At 39.4% G+C, this 17669-nt stretch overlaps 1 protein-coding gene across 1 annotated transcript in view; it reads left to right on the top strand.

Annotated features, from left to right (window-relative positions):
- The window catches only part of PKHD1 (PKHD1 ciliary IPT domain containing fibrocystin/polyductin), a 483789-nt gene that overhangs the window by 137415 nt on the left and 328705 nt on the right, over positions 1 to 17669 (top strand). The window contains exon 35 of the mRNA XM_049653801.1: positions 7940 to 8096. Coding sequence (XP_049509758.1) covers positions 7940 to 8096 — 157 coding nt within the window. The remainder of the gene's footprint in view (positions 1 to 7939; positions 8097 to 17669) is intronic.

Below are 17669 nucleotides of genomic sequence, written 5' to 3'. Positions count from 1 at the left end.
TCCTCCTCCATCCTCCTCCATCCTCCTCCATCCTCCTCCATCCTCCTCCTTCCTCCTCCTTCCTTCTCCTTCTCCTGCTTCTTCCCCCTTCCTCCTCCTCCTCCTCCTCCTCCCTCCTCCATCCTCCTCCTTCCTCCTCCTTCCTCCTCCTTCTCCTTCCTCCTCCTTCTCCTTCCTCCTCCTTCTCCTGCTTCTTCCCCCTTCCTCCTCCTCCTCCTTCCTCCTTCCTCCTTCCTCCTTCCTCCTCCTTCCTCCTCCTTCCTCCTCCTTCCTCTTTCTTCCTCCTCCTTCCTCTTTTTCCTCCTCCTCCTCCTCCTCATCTTTCAGAGCACATTATTCATTTTGTATATTTAACTTTATCTTCCTAAAATATAAGCTCCATGAGGTCACGGATTTGTTTTGTTTTGTGCCTACATCAGTCTCTGGTGGGCAATGAGTGCTCCATAAATATTTGTTGAATCTAGGGCTGCACCTGCTCCATAGTTCCAGGCAAGAAGGCTGAAGAGAGACTGGGATTATTCACTGGGGTTATTTCTGTTAGGTGCATGCAAAAATGGTTAGTTATTATTAATTGTTAAAATTCAAAAAATTGTAAATTCAAAGTGGAGAGGGTACTATGTATGTTTTTCAGTTGAGAAAATTTAGTGATAGTGTAAGTAAAATAACTAGCAGTGTGCCTGGGACATGAGACGCATGCAAGGATTTGTAACTATCATTGTCATTATTATTTCTATAGCAAGTGGAACGATCTTCAAGTTTGTAATTCAGAAGAGACATTGTAAGAGGAGATGTGAAGATTAACATGAAAGAAAAGATAAAGAGAGGCTCTGTAAATTTGTTCTGTTTGCAGACTCTAATAGTCCCCTGAAGCTCAAAAGTGTGAAAATAACTTATATGTAAGAAGCATTAAGTTAATACCAATATTTCTTGTGAAATAATGGGGTATAGGATATGTGTAGAACTGAGAGGTAAACTAGTAAATAGTCTAGTTTTCTAACAGGTACAATGGGTAAATTTGAACTGGGTGCAATTCTGGCAAAAGGTATTGTTGCCATGGCTTTGAGTAGTCAATGTGCCGGATGGTGTGCAAGGACTTTCTTATGTTATCTCATAATCATGAAGGGTGTATAAGCACCAAGAAAAGAAAGTGATCACTTAGAGCCAGCATGAGCTCAGTAAGAACAAATTATGCCAAACTAATTTAATTTCCTTTTTGTCCCTAAGGAGTTATTAAATTATAGGTCAGGGGCTCTATTTGTAATCCTGGATTTGTGGATGGTTGACTTTTGTAAAATAAGCATTTTTTGTTTCATAATCAGCTGAAATAATCTCAGCCCATGTTAATTTATCTGTAGTGTTCAGATTAAAAAAGAAGAAGAAGAAGAAAAGGGGATTAATAAACTGGATTTTACCTATAAGGCAGTCTCCACCTGGGTCAGGCAGCTACTCTGTTGAACTCTCATGGTGCCTTGTTTATCCCTTTAGTTATTATATTTTATATTAATTGTATGGCTATTTGTCTTTTTCTCAATGATAATATGAGAACCTTAAGAAGAAGGATAAGGTCACATGTACCTGGAAGAGATGACTTCACATCAGGTCATATGTAAAAGGTTTGGGATTTTAATTGGGTAACCAGTTTAATATCACCCAACATTATAATACAATTATTAAAATAGCCAAGACTATTAGTTGGGAAAGCAAATGTTATTTAATAAATGATGTGAAGAAAGTTAATTATTTGTGGGGGGGGGGAAACAAAGAAAAATGGGAAACTTCTCACCAACATAAATTCCAAATTCTTTGAGGCTTAACATACAGATATAAAGCCCTACAAATCAAGAACACATAAATGATGTTTATGTCAGAATGAAAGAAGGGTGTCCTATACATAAAATAAGAGGACATCATGAGAGAAAATAGAAATAAATTTGTTTTTATAAACATTAAAAATATTTCTATGTGAAATAGCATTGAAAAAAATTTGCAGCTTAAATTTTTTTTAATGTTTATGTATTTTTGAGAGAGACAGAGCATGAATGGGGGAGGAGCTGAGAGAAAGAGAGGTAGACACAGAATCTGAAGCAGGCCCCAGGCTCTGAGGTGTCAGCATAGAGCCCCACATGGAGCTCGAACTCACGAACCATGAGATCATGACCTGAGCTGAAGTCAGATACTTAATTGATTGAGCCACCCAGGTGCCCCCCAAATTTGCGGCTTTATATCTGATAATTTCAGTTATTAAAATGATACTTTACATGATGGCATAGTTATGGGCGCTGGGGTATCTCAGCTTATCTTTAGCTTAGGTAATGATCACATAGTTTGTGAGTTCAAGCCCTGCGTTGGGCACTGTGCTGACAGCTCAGAGCCTGGAGCCTGCTTCGGATTCTGTGTCTTCCTCTCTCTCTGCCCCTCCCCCGCTCATGCACTGATTCTCTCTCTCTCAAAAATAAATAAACATTAAAAAAGTTAAATGATGGCATAGTGATTAGGAGCCTTAATGAGAGCTGACCATTCAAATATATTTTTGGGGTGCCTAGTACATACCAGGCATTGGAGGAACTGGGGATATAGCAGAAACTCAAGAAGCTCTTGTGAAGCTTACATTTTGTTGGTGGTTGGCAGAGTATAAACAAACATACATGTTTCGGTGATAATAAATACTTTGGAGAAAATGAAGAAGGGTCAGGGGTAGAGAGAGTGTTGGTCACAGGGACCTGTTTTGTCCTATTTCCAAAGCTTGCATGCTCAAGAAGGCATTCTGGTAAGGTGTCAGAACAGTTCTTCCTTGTCTTTGTCATCCAGGAGACACTGACTGGAGAGATTTCCCTCCTCTGTCTCCTCCAGCACCCCAGCTTAGCACATTTGCTCACAGATAGGTCTCTGCTCTGCTTGGTGCTCAAGCTTGCTGATCAATGACTTCTTTCAAGATGACTCTGGTGGTGTTGCAAGTACATTTAAGGTGACATGTAAGATTTGCAGACACTGCACATTTCCCGAAGTTCGGAGAAGTGCTGACATGCTATAAGAAGAAAACAAATTGCATAAGCTTCCTAGCTGAGGCAGGGAAGTTTGTGCCTATATATATGTGTGTGTGTGTGCGCGTGCATGTGTACGTGTGTGTATGTGTGTATATACACACATACACACACGTACACACGCACACATGCACATATATATAGGCATAAACTTATATGTATATATTTTATTTTATTTTTATTTTTTGGTTTATTTTGGGTTATATGAGCTGAGGTAAAAGATGAGGGTGAATTCTGGATAGTTCTTAAATCTCTATTTCCACCTCCACCCTATAGGCCTGTGAGGAAAAAAATTTTTTAAGTGGATATTAACATTTATTTATTTTTGACAGAGAGACAGAGCGTGAGTGGGGAAAGGGCAGAGAGAGAGAGGGAGACACAGAATCCAAAGCAGGCTCCAGGCTCTGAGCTGTCATCACAGAGCCCAACGTAGGGCTAGAACTCACCAGCGGTGAGATCATGACCTGGGCCGAAGTTGGACGTTTAACCGACTGAGCCACCCAGGCGCCCCGGAAATGGTTTTGTTCATTTGCAGGATGGGAATGAGTGATTGGCTTATCTCAAAGAAGAAAACTAAAGCTAATGGCTGAGCATGTCAGGAACAATAGTGGAAGAAACTTAGTATATTAGGTGGAGGTGAAAACTGCTTTGACCAATAGGCGGAGCTGGTGACACAAAACGTGGTTTTCACCAAAAACGCTGTGTTGGCATCAATTGAGAGACTTTCAGATATATTGACAAGATGTCTTTTAAAATGCCCTTAGCAGGGGCGCCTGGGTGGCTCAGTTGGTTAAGACTCCGACTCTTGATTTTGGCTCAGGTCATGATCTTGTAGTTAGTGGGACTGAGCCCCATGTGGGGCTCTGGGCTGGTGGCATAGTGGAGCCCGCTTGGGATTCTCCTTTCTGTCTCTGCTCCTCCCCTGCTCTCACTCTCTCTCTCAAAAATAAAGAAACGTTTTTAAATGCTCTTAGAATTCTTTTTTGCTTGATTGGATCAAAGTGATAGTGATGAGAAAGTGTGCCAGTCTCACGGTTTAATGGAGTGTTGCCCTGGTAGTCACAGGGCTGACACTGACACGGGGAATGACACTACCAGTGTGTCGCCTCTGAAAATGTCAAGAGCTAAAATTGTGTGTTTGTAATTACGGGTTCACTGACAACTTGCAAGTATGGCGATACATTTCTACTTCCCCAGGTAGCTGGTACATAGTTGAGGTTGCATTAATTTTTTGTTTTTATTTTATTATGTCTTTTATTTGAGAGAGAGAGAGAGAGAGAGCGCAATCAGGGAAGAGGTGGAGAGAGAGGGAGGGAGAGAGAGAAAGAGAAAGAGAAAGAGAGGATCTTAAGCAGGTTCCATGCTCAGCGCAGACCTTGATGCGGGGCTTAGAGCTTGATGCAGGGCTCAATCCAAGATTCCACAGCCCTCGGATCATGACTTGGGATCATGAGTCAGAAGCTCAACTGACTGAACCACCCAGGTGCCCCGAGGCTGCATTAACTCTTTAGAGCTTTTAGTATTTAGTCACTGTTTTGTACTGTACCATGAATCATCAACAAAAATTTATACATATATAATAAGATACCATTATTATATTAAAGAGTAGTTTGGCACAAGGAAGCTTAGGTCTCTTGAAACTTAATGCTTAACGTTTATGTTCATTTGAGGTATACCACACTAGAGAAACTGAAGGTAAATGAAAAAAAATGACAGAAGATTTCACAGGGAGAAGGGAATCTGTGTCTTGGGTTTTGATTTAGATACACTCATCATCATTCGGTTTAAGTTCGAATAGAGCTTGAAAATGCAGAAAGGATTGTGAAGGGATGTGAGTGAAACCCAATGGATGCCAAACCCATGGGGTACAGATTTTTAAGTATTTTAGTTTCCACCTGTTTGTTTAACTACTGTATCAGGAAGGTGGTTGCACTCATGTGCATGTGTGTTTATGTGTGTGTATAACATCTGTAAATGCATGTATGGGATTAGGAGTTCACTTAGAAATGATTCACTTGGGAAATTATCCCCTCGAGTTCCATTGAGCACTTACTATGTCAGATACTTTTTAGGGGTGGGGCGATACACAAAGTCTTTGCTTTCATTTGAGTAAGCTCAATAGATGATAAATACACATGGAATCAAAGCTCTCATACCAGAATTAAGCAGTGATGGGGAGAGGGAGTTATTGGAGGTGCTATTTTATTAAAGAGGTAGGGTAGGAGGTGTTATTTGCTCAGAGGCCTGAATGAAGTAGGAGAGTGAGCCAGCAGAGATTTTGAGGAAGAGTGTTCCAGGGGAGGCCAAGGTGAGTGAAATGGCCTGAATTGGGAGCTTTCTCTGTATCAATTCCATCTGTTTTTACCACTGCGGCCTTTGACACATCATTTAAACTCTTTGAGCCTTTGTTTCCTCAACTGTGAGGAGGAAATAACAATATTTAACCTTTCCACTTGCCAAGTTGGGGTTTAGTGTAGCAATTTTTGAAGGTTGACAGGCCAGGCCAAGATTTTATAACACATGGAAGGTAGCTAGTGTATGTATATACAGGGTCTTCAGAGCAAGAGAGAAAGTTATCTTAAAAGTTCACTTGGAGGTAGATAACAGATATCAGTGATAATTGGAAGTATTATGATGTTCTCAAATTAATTAATGCAAGAGACCATGGAATTGCTTTCCTTTGACTCCCTCACATACCTAATTAATGTTTAATTGTTCCAGATCTTTCCACTGTCAAAGTCATGAGCCTCTTTTTCTTGTTGTTCTGTAGGTGGGGTATAGATCTGACCACTAGGTTAATGTCTCAGGAAGAGTTATGTTGTTGAATCCTTCAAACTCATTAGAGCTCATCCACACCCCAATCTTGTCCAGCTTGCTGGCCTTCCTTAAGACCCTGTGCTTTAGGGACTGGTTTGAAGGAAGTGTCCAGGTTCCTTTTTGGGATGTATCTTCCTTCCCTCTAGCCCTTGCCCTAAATTCATCCTCAAACTTTGATGCAGAAGTTGTTATCTGAGGGATCATTAAAATGATGGTTCCCTGGGCCCCACCTCCTAAGCTTCTGATTCCATCATGGTGGCACTGAGGGGCTCTGTACCTCAAACTGTTCTAAGCTGAGAAACTCCCTTTAAAATGAAGAGATAGGATTTCTCTAGAGTTTTTCCATTTCTGATCTGCTAGGAACCTAGTTAGGCTTATTCAAAAGTTCTTTTAGAGTGGACTTCCAGCCAATGTGACCAATAATCTAGTTCATCTTCTCTACAGTTGACTTTACTGTCTTTATTCAGTTTAGCCTCTCCCACCTTTTCACTTTTTTCCATTTCAGTTTCCTCCTATTCACCTCCCTCTCCTTTTTTTAGATTTGATGGGAATGAATTAAGGGATTCTAAGAACATATAATGTATAGCCTGTAAGGACCACTTTGTGTAATTTTACTTCCCTTTGCCTAACTTCAGTGTGAAATCAGTAAAGAGCTAAAATTCTTTCCTACTTTCTGAGTCTACAGGTGGCCATTATGGGGATATAGTTCATACGACTTACAAAGAATCTCATGTATAGCCCCTTCTTTTCATGGTGCTAGTGCTGCTTATCCATCTCTTAAATTGGGAGGAGTCATGAACTTTTTTCTCTTTTGTAGGTGTAGAGAATAAAAAAAAAAACACTGCTTCTCCTTATCCCAAAGGCTTGTTGGCAATTGAGTTGGGTATACAACTCAAGACTATTGAGTTGGGGGGTCAGTACACTCTCCTGGAAAACCTATTGGCTATTCTGGCTACACACTTTTCCATTTTCTCTCTCAGAAATACTCCAGGGTACTATTCTCTGTGTAGGTGTAGTTATTGGTTTTATAAACATGCCTTCCCTTCTTAATGATCTTCTCCCATCTGCTTCTAACACCTCACAAGAGGACTTTCTAGGCAGTTCTTTTATAGGAACCCAGGCTTCATATTTGGTGAGAATCTGGGCGGGAACAAGTGTGTGGAAAGAGGCAGACACATGTATGTACTACCTCGAGGGAAATACCTTCTCTATTCTGATTTTATTATACTTATCATAATTATAGTCCCATAACTGCACAAGATATTTAGACATGTTCTTGGCCTCTTACATGAGCTGAATACTGCTTTCTGTGGTTTTTTACATTCCTTTTTTTGAAAAACATGTGACTTCAGTGTGACCATAAATTAAAAGAAAAGCCAACAGTTCTGTGAGGGAGACTGGAGGCTGAGTGGGAAGGGGGTTCTTCTTTATCTGGGCCCTCTCAGCCTTGCTCCCTGCCCATCACTCACTCAAGCGTTCTGGGCTATCCTCTGAAGTCAGTGGGCATTTCATTTATGCATTTTGTTTTCAGCACTGATGCACCAGGCATAGAGGGAAAGGCAACAACAATATCAAAAAGACACAGAGTGGGAGGCTGGACTTGGAAAGAGGAATGTTCCTATAAAACAAGGACCCTTGGCAGTAGAGCCAATGAAAAATGATACCAATTACATAAAGCAAAATGCCACCCATCAAGCAGAACATTTTAATTCTCTCGATTCCAGGATATTTATGACTTTTTGTTCAAGACTCAATACATGTCTATAAAAATAAAAAATGGAATCGACCCTTCTATTCAGTAGAAAGGGACTTGTCCTGGAGAAAAATAAAAGGTAAGAAAACATGAGCAGCACCACAGTGTTGGAGAATTCCAGTGGCCAACACAGAGACATTTCAAGTGTAACTTTGCCCCTTATGTATTTATCCCTTTTTGAGTTAGTCAAGAGAGGGTGACTAATTTTATCGAGACGTTTAACGTTACATGCAAATTAATTTTAGTTTAAGAGATTTCCATTTAGATTGATCCTCCATACTATTATGCTTTAAACCAAACAAAATAAAACATTGAAACTGTTTTCCAGGGCAACTTTTCCTTTCAGTTCTGCCTGAGATGGTCAAGGGCTTACAGTTGGTTTCCTGAGAGAGTGCCACAAGATGGCGACAATGTCACAGTGGAGAATGGCCAATTGCTACTGCTTGACACCAACACAAGCATCCTCAGCTTCCTGCACGTTAAAGGTTTGTGGAGTTTGGAGATCAGTGGTGGCATGACCATATATAATTCTTTCATTTTGGGGGCAGGAGGGAGGGGAACTTTTTGGATAAGTTCCAACACTTGGTTGAGAATTTATTCTGGGAACAAATTGAGATTTTAATGTAAAAGGAAGAAGTGGTCAGAGTGTTCAAAACGAAGGCCCTTTCTTTTGACTCTTCTAAGCACAGAGCTTAATTATTTTATTTTTTCAAATAAAAGAAGGTTAACAATGTTACCAAAGAATATGCCTCTTTATTCAGGCACTTTGTAGTCATGCTTGTCCAGGGAAGCCCCCACAATATAGCAAAATGCTCTGAAAGTGGTTAATGTTGCTGCCTTTGAAATTCCCTGCCAAGAAAGCAATGTCTTCCTGCTCTCACCCTGTTGTGGTTTTGACTTCCTGGTCCCCTGGAAAGTCATATAAATAGGCTTCCTTATTGAAAATCTGGCCACATAGCTCTAGGGTCTGGGAAGTTGGATGAGAATTCAAATTTCAACTTCTCCACCACATCACCAAATGACTAAGTCACTTATTTCACCTCTTGGAGCATTTGTTTCCTTATCTGTTAAATGAGAATAAAAATCATTGCCTACTTCAGTGGCTGATAATAAGGAATGGTTATCAAAGTGACTGTCTTCATTGGCAAATGAAAATAGCTTTGGAAATGTGATTAGTTATGGGTAGCTATAAAACTCTGCCCTAAAACATTACTCTTTATAAAAAAATATGTCTAACACTTACAAGGGCATTTGTTCTTGTTAAAGTAAGAGCATGGGGGAAAATAAAGGGAAAATAAAATATTCTGAAGGGGATAAACTAATGTAATATGGATATCTGTCTCTTATGGATGGAATCAGGTTTCTGATTAGGCATTTCACATTCTATATTTTGGAAGGGGTGTGTGTGTGTGTGTGTGTGTGTGTGTGTGTGTGTGTGTGTGTGTGTTTCTGATATCGAGGAGGAAGTGTTCAGGCAAATCAGTTAATTTGTATCCTTTAGGAAAAATTGTCTGTCAGCTTAGGTTATTGACCTGTCTTTGTGTGTGTGTGTGTGTGTATGACCAGTGGCTTTGGGGAATGCTGACTTATTGATGGACATCAACTACCTAAGGACTAGCAATGACAAAGGAAAATTTTAGACTTAGAATCTCAGGTTAAAAATGTTCTTTGTAGGGGCTCCTTGGTGGCTCAGTCACTTAAGCATCCAACTTTGACTCAGATCATGATCTCACGGTTCGTGAGTTCGAGCTCTGCATCAGGTTTTGTTCTGATAACATGGATCCTGTATATGTCTGTCTGTCTGTCTCTCAAAAATAAATAAATATTTAAAAAATGTTCTTTATAGACCTTTAACCAGGAGTCAAATGCTGCTGAAGGATGAGATGACCTTTAGGCTCTCAAGGGTCTTTGCCTTATATTGATATTATTTGGGAGAACTTTTCCAGCTAAAAGTCTAGCTCAATTGAGTCTCTAGATGCCCCATTAGTTCCAGGTAAATGTTCAATCAAGCAATGGTGCGATAGGGCCAGAGACTGAAGATGGAGAAGAGGCATCAGAAAGTAAAGGGTAAGAGAAAGGCAGTGGCATGCGGAATATACACTTGATTTCTTACTCTTGGAGAGTTCAACATCTGAATAATGCAAATAGTTGTCTCAATCTGTCACCTTTTAAAAGTGGCTTTTATTAATACTCCTGGTCCAGGCAATATATTTCAATCTGAATTTACTTGGAATAAGTGAGCTAGATTCAGAGGAGTAAACTCTTATCCTGTGGAGAGGGAGAGTGAGTTATCTGAAGGATCCCCTCTTTCTCCTGGAGAGTAGGGCCATTGGTAAGAATGTGAGGGTAAGTAGTGGACACTGGTTTCTGTACAAATAGGTGCAGAGAGCAGGGTTGCCTGGAATGAAACTGAGATTTTTATCATACATAGATGGGTCATAGCTTCTAGAAAGAATGATAACAGGGAAGCCACACAGATCAAATTTGATTCAACCATGCCTTCTGGATACTTGTTAAGTGGCCTAGGAATTTGTACGAGGTATGAGAAAAAGTGAAGACTAATACTTAACGTGAATAAATGTGCATTATCACTAGAGAAGCTAATTAGAGAGAAAATACAAAAGAGTAAAATTTCTTTTTTTTAAAAAAATTTTTTTACGTTTTTATTTATTTTTGAGAGAGAGAGAGAGAGAGAGAGAGAGAGAGGGAGAGAGGCGCGCACAAGGGGGGAGGGGCAGAGAGAGAATGAGACACAGAATCCGAAGCAGGCTCCAGGCTCTAAGCTGTCAGCACAGAGCCTGATGTGGGGCTCGAACTCACAAACTGTGAGATCATGACCTGAGCTGAAGTCGGATGCTTAACCGACTGAGCCACCTAGGCACCTCAAAAGAGTAAAATTTCTAATTCTAAAATATGTGTTGCAAGCAGTAAGGCAGAATACTCCAGAGGAGTGGGTATCAAGAATGTAAGATTAGGATTGAGTGGTAGGAGGTGAAGACCCTATCATTTATGTCTGAGATAAGTTTTGACCATTCATATACACAAAGAATCCATCTTGCTTATTGGAACTGTTCATGTTCAGTGACTCAGGCTCCAAACCTTGGAAACATCCTAGACTTATTTCTGTTTCTCACATCCCATGACCAATACATCAGTGAATCTTGTCTGGACTTTGACTTGTGTCTCATAGATCAACACATCCATTGGTACCAATCTAGTTCTAAGCAACATAATTTTTGGCTGGGACCATTTCAAATGGCCCTGTAATCGATTCCCCTGTTTCTGATTCTTTGTCTTCCTTAGTAGCAGACCCCCCATTTTTGTTTGGGGCAACAAAGTATCCAGCCAAAATGCTACATTTCCTGGCCTCCATTTTAGTTAGACATAGCCTTGTGGCTTAGAGCCAATCAAGGAGATATAAGGGGAGGTGTGGTACAGGGTATCTGGAAAGTTCCTAAAGTAGCGTTGACCCATTCGGATGCATGCCCTATTTGTCCTTGCTTCTTCCTCTTCTTTGCTTCTTGGAATGTAAATATAATAGCTACATTTTCAGCTGCCATCTTGGACAATGAGGTGATTCATTCAGAATGGGGAAGCAGAAAGATGGAAGAAACTCAGGATCCTGATGATTTTGGAGTTGCAGTAGTAACACTGCAACTGGGACTGTTCACCTCTGAAGTTATTTCATGATTGAAGAACAAGACTTCATGTGTTTAAGTCATTGGTGTTTGACTCTTATGCCATATGCTAAAGTAACCCCCCAACAGTTTATTGTACACATCCTTTAAAAATATGTCAGGTCTTGTACTTCTTTCCTCTAACACCCTCCAGTGTCTTCTCATTTCATTAGGAATAATCTAAACTTACCGTTATCAAACTTCTGGTCCCTTCATTGACTGGTCTTCCTCATTCATTCTGTTTCAGCTCTTCTATAAACATACCAGGTGTACACATACCTCACGCCTTTGCCCAAAATGTCTTTTGCCTGGAATACTCTTCCTCCAGGTATGCATGTGGCTGGCTCACTTATTTTGTTTGTTTTCTGAGACAATATCAACTTATTAGAGAGGCCTTGATGGTCATCTTTTCAGAAATTGCAACCACTTCTTACTATTCTCTTTCCTTTTATTTTGCTTTACCTTCTTCATAACAATTTATCCTCACATGTTATAAATTTACTTGTTGGTTCATAGTCTGCTTCCTCTGCTAGCATAACCTCCAAAAGGCAAATGACTTCACCAATCTATTTAATACTGTCTCTTCAGTGTGTAGGATACTGAGTATGTGTTGATGGTTGAATGAAACCATGTGCTTATGGTTGATGGACAGCTAAAATGCAGAGTTCAGATCCTGTATGAAATTTAAAAAGCATAATTTTTAAACTCTTGCTTTCTTAATTATCACTTTTCCTAACTTTTATTGTCTTTAGTTGTTCTTACATATATAGGTATATATGTATGCATACGTACATATGTAAACACACATGTATATATGCACACATATATACACATAAATATATATATTTACATACATATACCTATATATAAGTGTATGCCACTGTGAATTGTGAGAAATATAAAATCCATTGGTAAGTTATTTTTCTGTTTCTAAAAGGCATTCAGAACTGGTGAAGGACTCCAACTCTCAAAAATCTGGTTGCTAGTATTGCTCTAAACCTATAATATCTTCTCTTGACTATACAGTGTGTGAAAGTACTTGAGGGATAATAAAAAGTTTATTCAAATATAAGATTGAATCATCATCATCAACAGTAATTCAGTCTCTGAATCTGTTACTCTCTTTTCCCTTTTTAAAAAATGTTAATTTATTTTGAGAGAGAGAGCCAGACACCCAAGTGGGGGAGGGATAGAGAGAGAAGGAGAGAGAGAGAAAGTCCCAAGCAGGCTCCACACTGTCAGTGTATAGCCCGACACAAAGCTCGATCCCACAAACCGTGAGATCACGACCTGGGTCGAAATCAAGAGTTAGACGCTTAACTGACTGAACCATCTCAGCACCCCTGTCTCTCTTTCTCATACCCATTCATGGTATCATAAAAATAGCTGAGTGGAGTTTTCTTTCGGTTTCTGATATCATCTATGGGCCAAGATAAAGCATGAAAAGTTTCAAGCCAGAAATAATCTTTTCAAAGATTTTAACAAACAAAATAAAAAGTATCACTGGTGGAGGCACTTTCTCCTCCATTCCCACATTACAAAGGTGACATTCTACGTGAAGAATATATATACTTTAAGAAAACGATTAGTGTTACATAAAAGTGAAATTAGATCACCTAACAACTATATTTAGAACTACTTTATGGAAATATTGCATCTTGTATGTTATGTTTCCATACATGGAAGCCAGCATTTAATATGTAGAAGACTAGGTAGGCCCCTACAACAGGAAAACTAATACAGTACCTCTACATATGGCCCTCAAGAGTCTTGAATTCTCTGTGCCTTACTTGTATTTCCATCTGTAAAATAGAATTGATAGTCTTTTCTTATTAGTACAACTTAGAGAGGAAGATTATACATTTCTTTGAGGCAAAATTTTAGCCATTATTTATGATGCTATATGTACTGATTCCTGAACTTTATTAAAAAGTGGCACATTATTTTTGTGACCATAAGAGTGTAAGCTATATTTATTACATTTGGAGTTAATTAACAAAATATTCAGAACTTTCATTTACTTACCATCTCTACTTCTCCCTTCCATTTCTCCCTCTTTTTTAGATTGATTTTTAGGAGGTACTATTAAACACAAAAGAGAATTAACCCAATCAATTAATACTAATGAGCTGGGATGGAAATAGGCATATTGCCTTGATTTAATTAATTATATTTTTTGTTCTTTTATGTTAAGATGCCCGACGGCCATAAGCATCGCTGAATTAAAATTTATTATTTTATCCCAAGTAATTATGATGAGCCATAATAACAAAGGAGGGATGTTACCCTCTTGTCAGAGCCGTTATGCATCCTGGACAAGGATCTTGAGTTTGCAGTCTCTAGTTGGAGAAACATTCATATTTTCTGAATGAAGCAATGAATTTCTCTCACTTCTGATGGCCAGGCAGTTTGACATAAAGTGGCCTAGAAATAATGATTAAGAAAGGGTCAATGGGGGAATGAACTCTAGAAACCCATCTTCCCTTGGTTTTGGGCTTTCAGAAGGAAGACATTTCAGTTTCTTCCTACTTACAATGCCATCCCTTTAAAATGCTTGAGCAGAAACTTATTTCTAGTCTCTGTTGCTGCTTAACAGTGCACTGGTCTCCTTTAATGTGATTTTCTATTTCTTGGTCTACTGGTGTATACCAAAGCAGTTAAATGCTTAGCAGGCTTTTGGGCCAGAGAAAACAGTCTGAATCTGGTTTTTGCTTCTTACTAGTCCTGTGACCTTGGGCAAGTTGCATAACCTCCATAAACCTCACATTTCTCCTCATTAGGGTCATGGCTGTTATAATGACAGCAACAGTAACAATGATGACTATCATTTACTTGTTTGCTATTGTGTGGCAAGTCTACAAAGTATTGTGCAACTCAGATGGGTGTTTTGAATATTACATGAGGGAATGTTTGTAAAGCCCTCAGCACAGGGCTTGGTCCAGAGTAAACACCCAATTAATAGTTTTTGTTTTGTTTTGTTTTGTTTTGTTTTGTTTTGTTTTCCGGACTGATGGGGATAACAGAAGAGATGGCTGAAATATCAGGCCTGAGTTGCAATTTTATTTACAGATAGTGGCTGCTTCTATATACAAAGCAAACTGGATTACTGAAAGAATTAGGTTGGTAATAAGGATGTTGTATTGCTTTTGCCTCTGTTATCTTCAGAATACATGTTGAAGTGCTTTTCTTTCTATGGCAGGAGAGGGAAAGATACAGAGATGGCAGGAGCAGAGTCTGTCCATTTGGTTGTCTCCATTTTCCTTGTTATTTTGACTTAATGGAAGTGTGTTTTTCTGGTGCTGTTCAGAATATGGTCTTGTTTTCTCTGATTTTTTGTGGTCTACAGTTTTGAAGGTACTGAGATCTCTTTAGTATATTTGGGATTTCTGTGGTATGCAAATGAATATTCTTGGCTCGTTGAGATGAGCTATCTTCTCTTGATCTACTATCAAGTTCTTTGTGGAATTTCTTCATCCCTGGAAAGGATTTGAGGATTTCAGAGTGAGGTTTTTGGTGCTGTACCCAGCACAGCCTTTTTTGAATCCTCAGGATTCTACACTTTGTTCCTTGTAGTTAGCACCCAATCAGCCTCAGTTTCACTAGGTGCGGGCTTCGGGTAATGCTTTACCAGTGTTGTGATCTGGGAATGCCATGAGGCAGAACTGCCCTGGGACATAGCTTGTGGTTTCCGTGTGCATTCGGTCTCTGTGAGTCACTGGGCAGATTACCCAGTGCCTATAATTTCGACCTCACAGATATCAGCATGGATTTAAAATCTAACCGCAGGCAGGCTGGAGTTTTGATGAAAATGAAATATTCTGCATTAATATTTCCTTCTTTCTTAAGTGTATAATATATTGGTCAACATGAGAAGGTTATTTGGGCTGGTAAAATTTGTTACAAATTGGTATGCTTAAAGTAATTAAAAGTTGGTGGAAAAAGGAGATTGACTCTTCTCCCAGCTGAAACATAGCTACTCTTCAAGGCAGGGGATGGGATAATTATGTGTACACAGCGCAGCAAGTTTGACTTATTGCAGTTTGGTCAGGAAACCGAGGGCCTGAGTTCAAATTTGAGGGAGCCACAGATTCTCCTTTAGCTTGGAGTAAGGTGCTGGTCCTCAAATCAATGCAGAAAATGGAATTGATGGTGACTCTTTTCCCTTTGTTAGGAGGGAATTGCAATAAAGGAGTTAATGTGCTTTCTTCCCACTTTTCCAATCATGGTGCTCCAGAATGGGCTGAGTTTTGCAGTAGTCAAAAGAGGAAGCCTCGTGAAGATGTCAGTATCCAGAAAGAAATAATCTGACTTTTTGGGTTTTTTAAAAAAATGTTTTATTTATCTTTGAGAGAGAGCAAGTGAGGGCACAAGCAGGAGAGAGGGGGGACAGAGGATCCGAAGCCGACTCAGTGTTGGCAGCAATGAAACCAACATGGGGCTCAAAACTCTTGAACCATGAGATCATGACCTGAGCTGAAGTCGGATGCTCAACCAACTGAGCCACCCAGGCACCCCAGACCTGCCTTTTTGAAACCCACCCTGAATCCCCTTTACCTTGTGTGTCTCCATATGTTAGTCTTTTGCTGGTGACTACATATTTAATATTAGGGTGTGTTTTTTAATTCCCTCTACCTTTGGAGAATGGGTGATATAGGTTATACACTTAAGAAAGTAGGATCCAGGTCTGTTTTTGCTCACCATTGTATAGTGAGAACATTACATCTTCAGGCACGTAGTAGGTATTCAAATAATTGTTGAATGAGTGAACTAATGAATGAATTTCTGACCTAAAGAGGCAGATTAACGTCAGTTGTGGATTTCTCTGTAATCAGAGCCCTTCCTGGTATTCTCAAATGTTAGTGGATTAGTCCAGACAGTGACCAATTTCATTTACTATTTGTGTATCAGGAGATCAGAGACAAAGGCTTTTTACTGTGGGGGACACTTGGCTCTGAAACCCCTTATTTTTCCCAATCAGACAATGACTTACATTATTTACCTCCAGAGAACAGTCCCAGACACGCTTGATTAGCCTTAAATGAAAGATAAGCCATAGCTATGAGAAAGGACATGCTTTCAATAGATGGGCAGACAGACAGATAGATAGATATTAAACAATTTACAGTTTTGTGTCTTGACAACTTGAATGTTGTAACATGAAAAATGCTATCGAAAAGGGACCAGTCCCTTCCTAGCACAGAAGCTGTAATATTTTCAGTAATGAAAGATAAATATTTCAAACTTTCTTACTTAAAAGCCTTCACTGACTTTCCATTAGCCTTTAAAATCAAGCCTAAACTCCTTAATATGGCTTATAGGGTCCTTCAGGGTTTGATCTCTCCTTACCTCTTTTTAAAAAAATTTTTTAAAAAATGTTTATTCATCTTTGAGAGACAGAGTGTGAGTAGGGGAGGAGTAGAGAGAGAAGGAGACATAGAATCTGAAACAGGCTCCAGGCTCTGAGCTGTCCGCACAGAGCCCGACACAGGGCTTGAACCTACGAATCATGAGATCATGACCTGAGCTGAAGTCAGATGCTTTACCAACTGAGCCACTCAGACACCCATCTCCTTAAGTGTTTACCTCATTTTTTTTGATTAATGTTTTCCATATCCTCTTTATCAAGGTCAAAAGCAGAACTGGAAATCTGGGATGCTTATGTACCCAGGATTCTTACACATATAAAAATCAGAGACTAAGCATTTCATTACTTTTATTTCTCATGTACTGTAATATTCCTGAGGGTCAGGAAAAGGTAGGAGTTATCATTTTTTAAATAAATAAATACTATGAGGAAACAACTGTGATCTTTCACTTGTGAAGTTATTATGCTATAGCCAAATTATATTCACAATAGTCAGAGAACAATTAGACCTGGAGCCTTTTGAACTGCTTTGAGAAATGTATCAAGTTGGAAGGCTATTAAAAAATGTGATTGGGGGGTGCCTGTGTGGCTCACTCGGTTAAGCATCTGATTTCAGCTCAGGTAATGGTGTCACGGGTCATGGGTTCGAGCCCCGAGTCGGGCTCTGTACTGACAGCTGGGAGTCTGGAGACTGTTTCAGATTCTGTGTCTCCCTCTCTCTCTGCCCCTACCCCACTTGTGCTCTGTTTCTCTCAAAAATAAATAAATATTAAAAAGAATGTGAATGAGTCCATGCTAATTGAATGTTGATAGAGAGAAGGAAGGAGATCATTTGAATGAATGAGTTACTTGGTAGCTAGAGAGATTTTTTTTATCTGTCTGGTATAGACTTTAAAGAAAAGATAGGTTTTTGTTGTTTTGTGTGATTGTGGATTGTTCTTTTTTTGTTCCCCTGGTCTTTTCATTTCCTCCTTACAAACAGCTTCCCCTCCACCACCCTGAGATTTTAAGTGACT

This window comes from Panthera uncia (genome assembly GCF_023721935.1).
Source record: "Panthera uncia isolate 11264 chromosome B2 unlocalized genomic scaffold, Puncia_PCG_1.0 HiC_scaffold_24, whole genome shotgun sequence".
NCBI lineage: Eukaryota > Metazoa > Chordata > Mammalia > Carnivora > Felidae > Panthera > Panthera uncia.
This window is presented reverse-complemented; position numbering and strand designations above follow the sequence as displayed.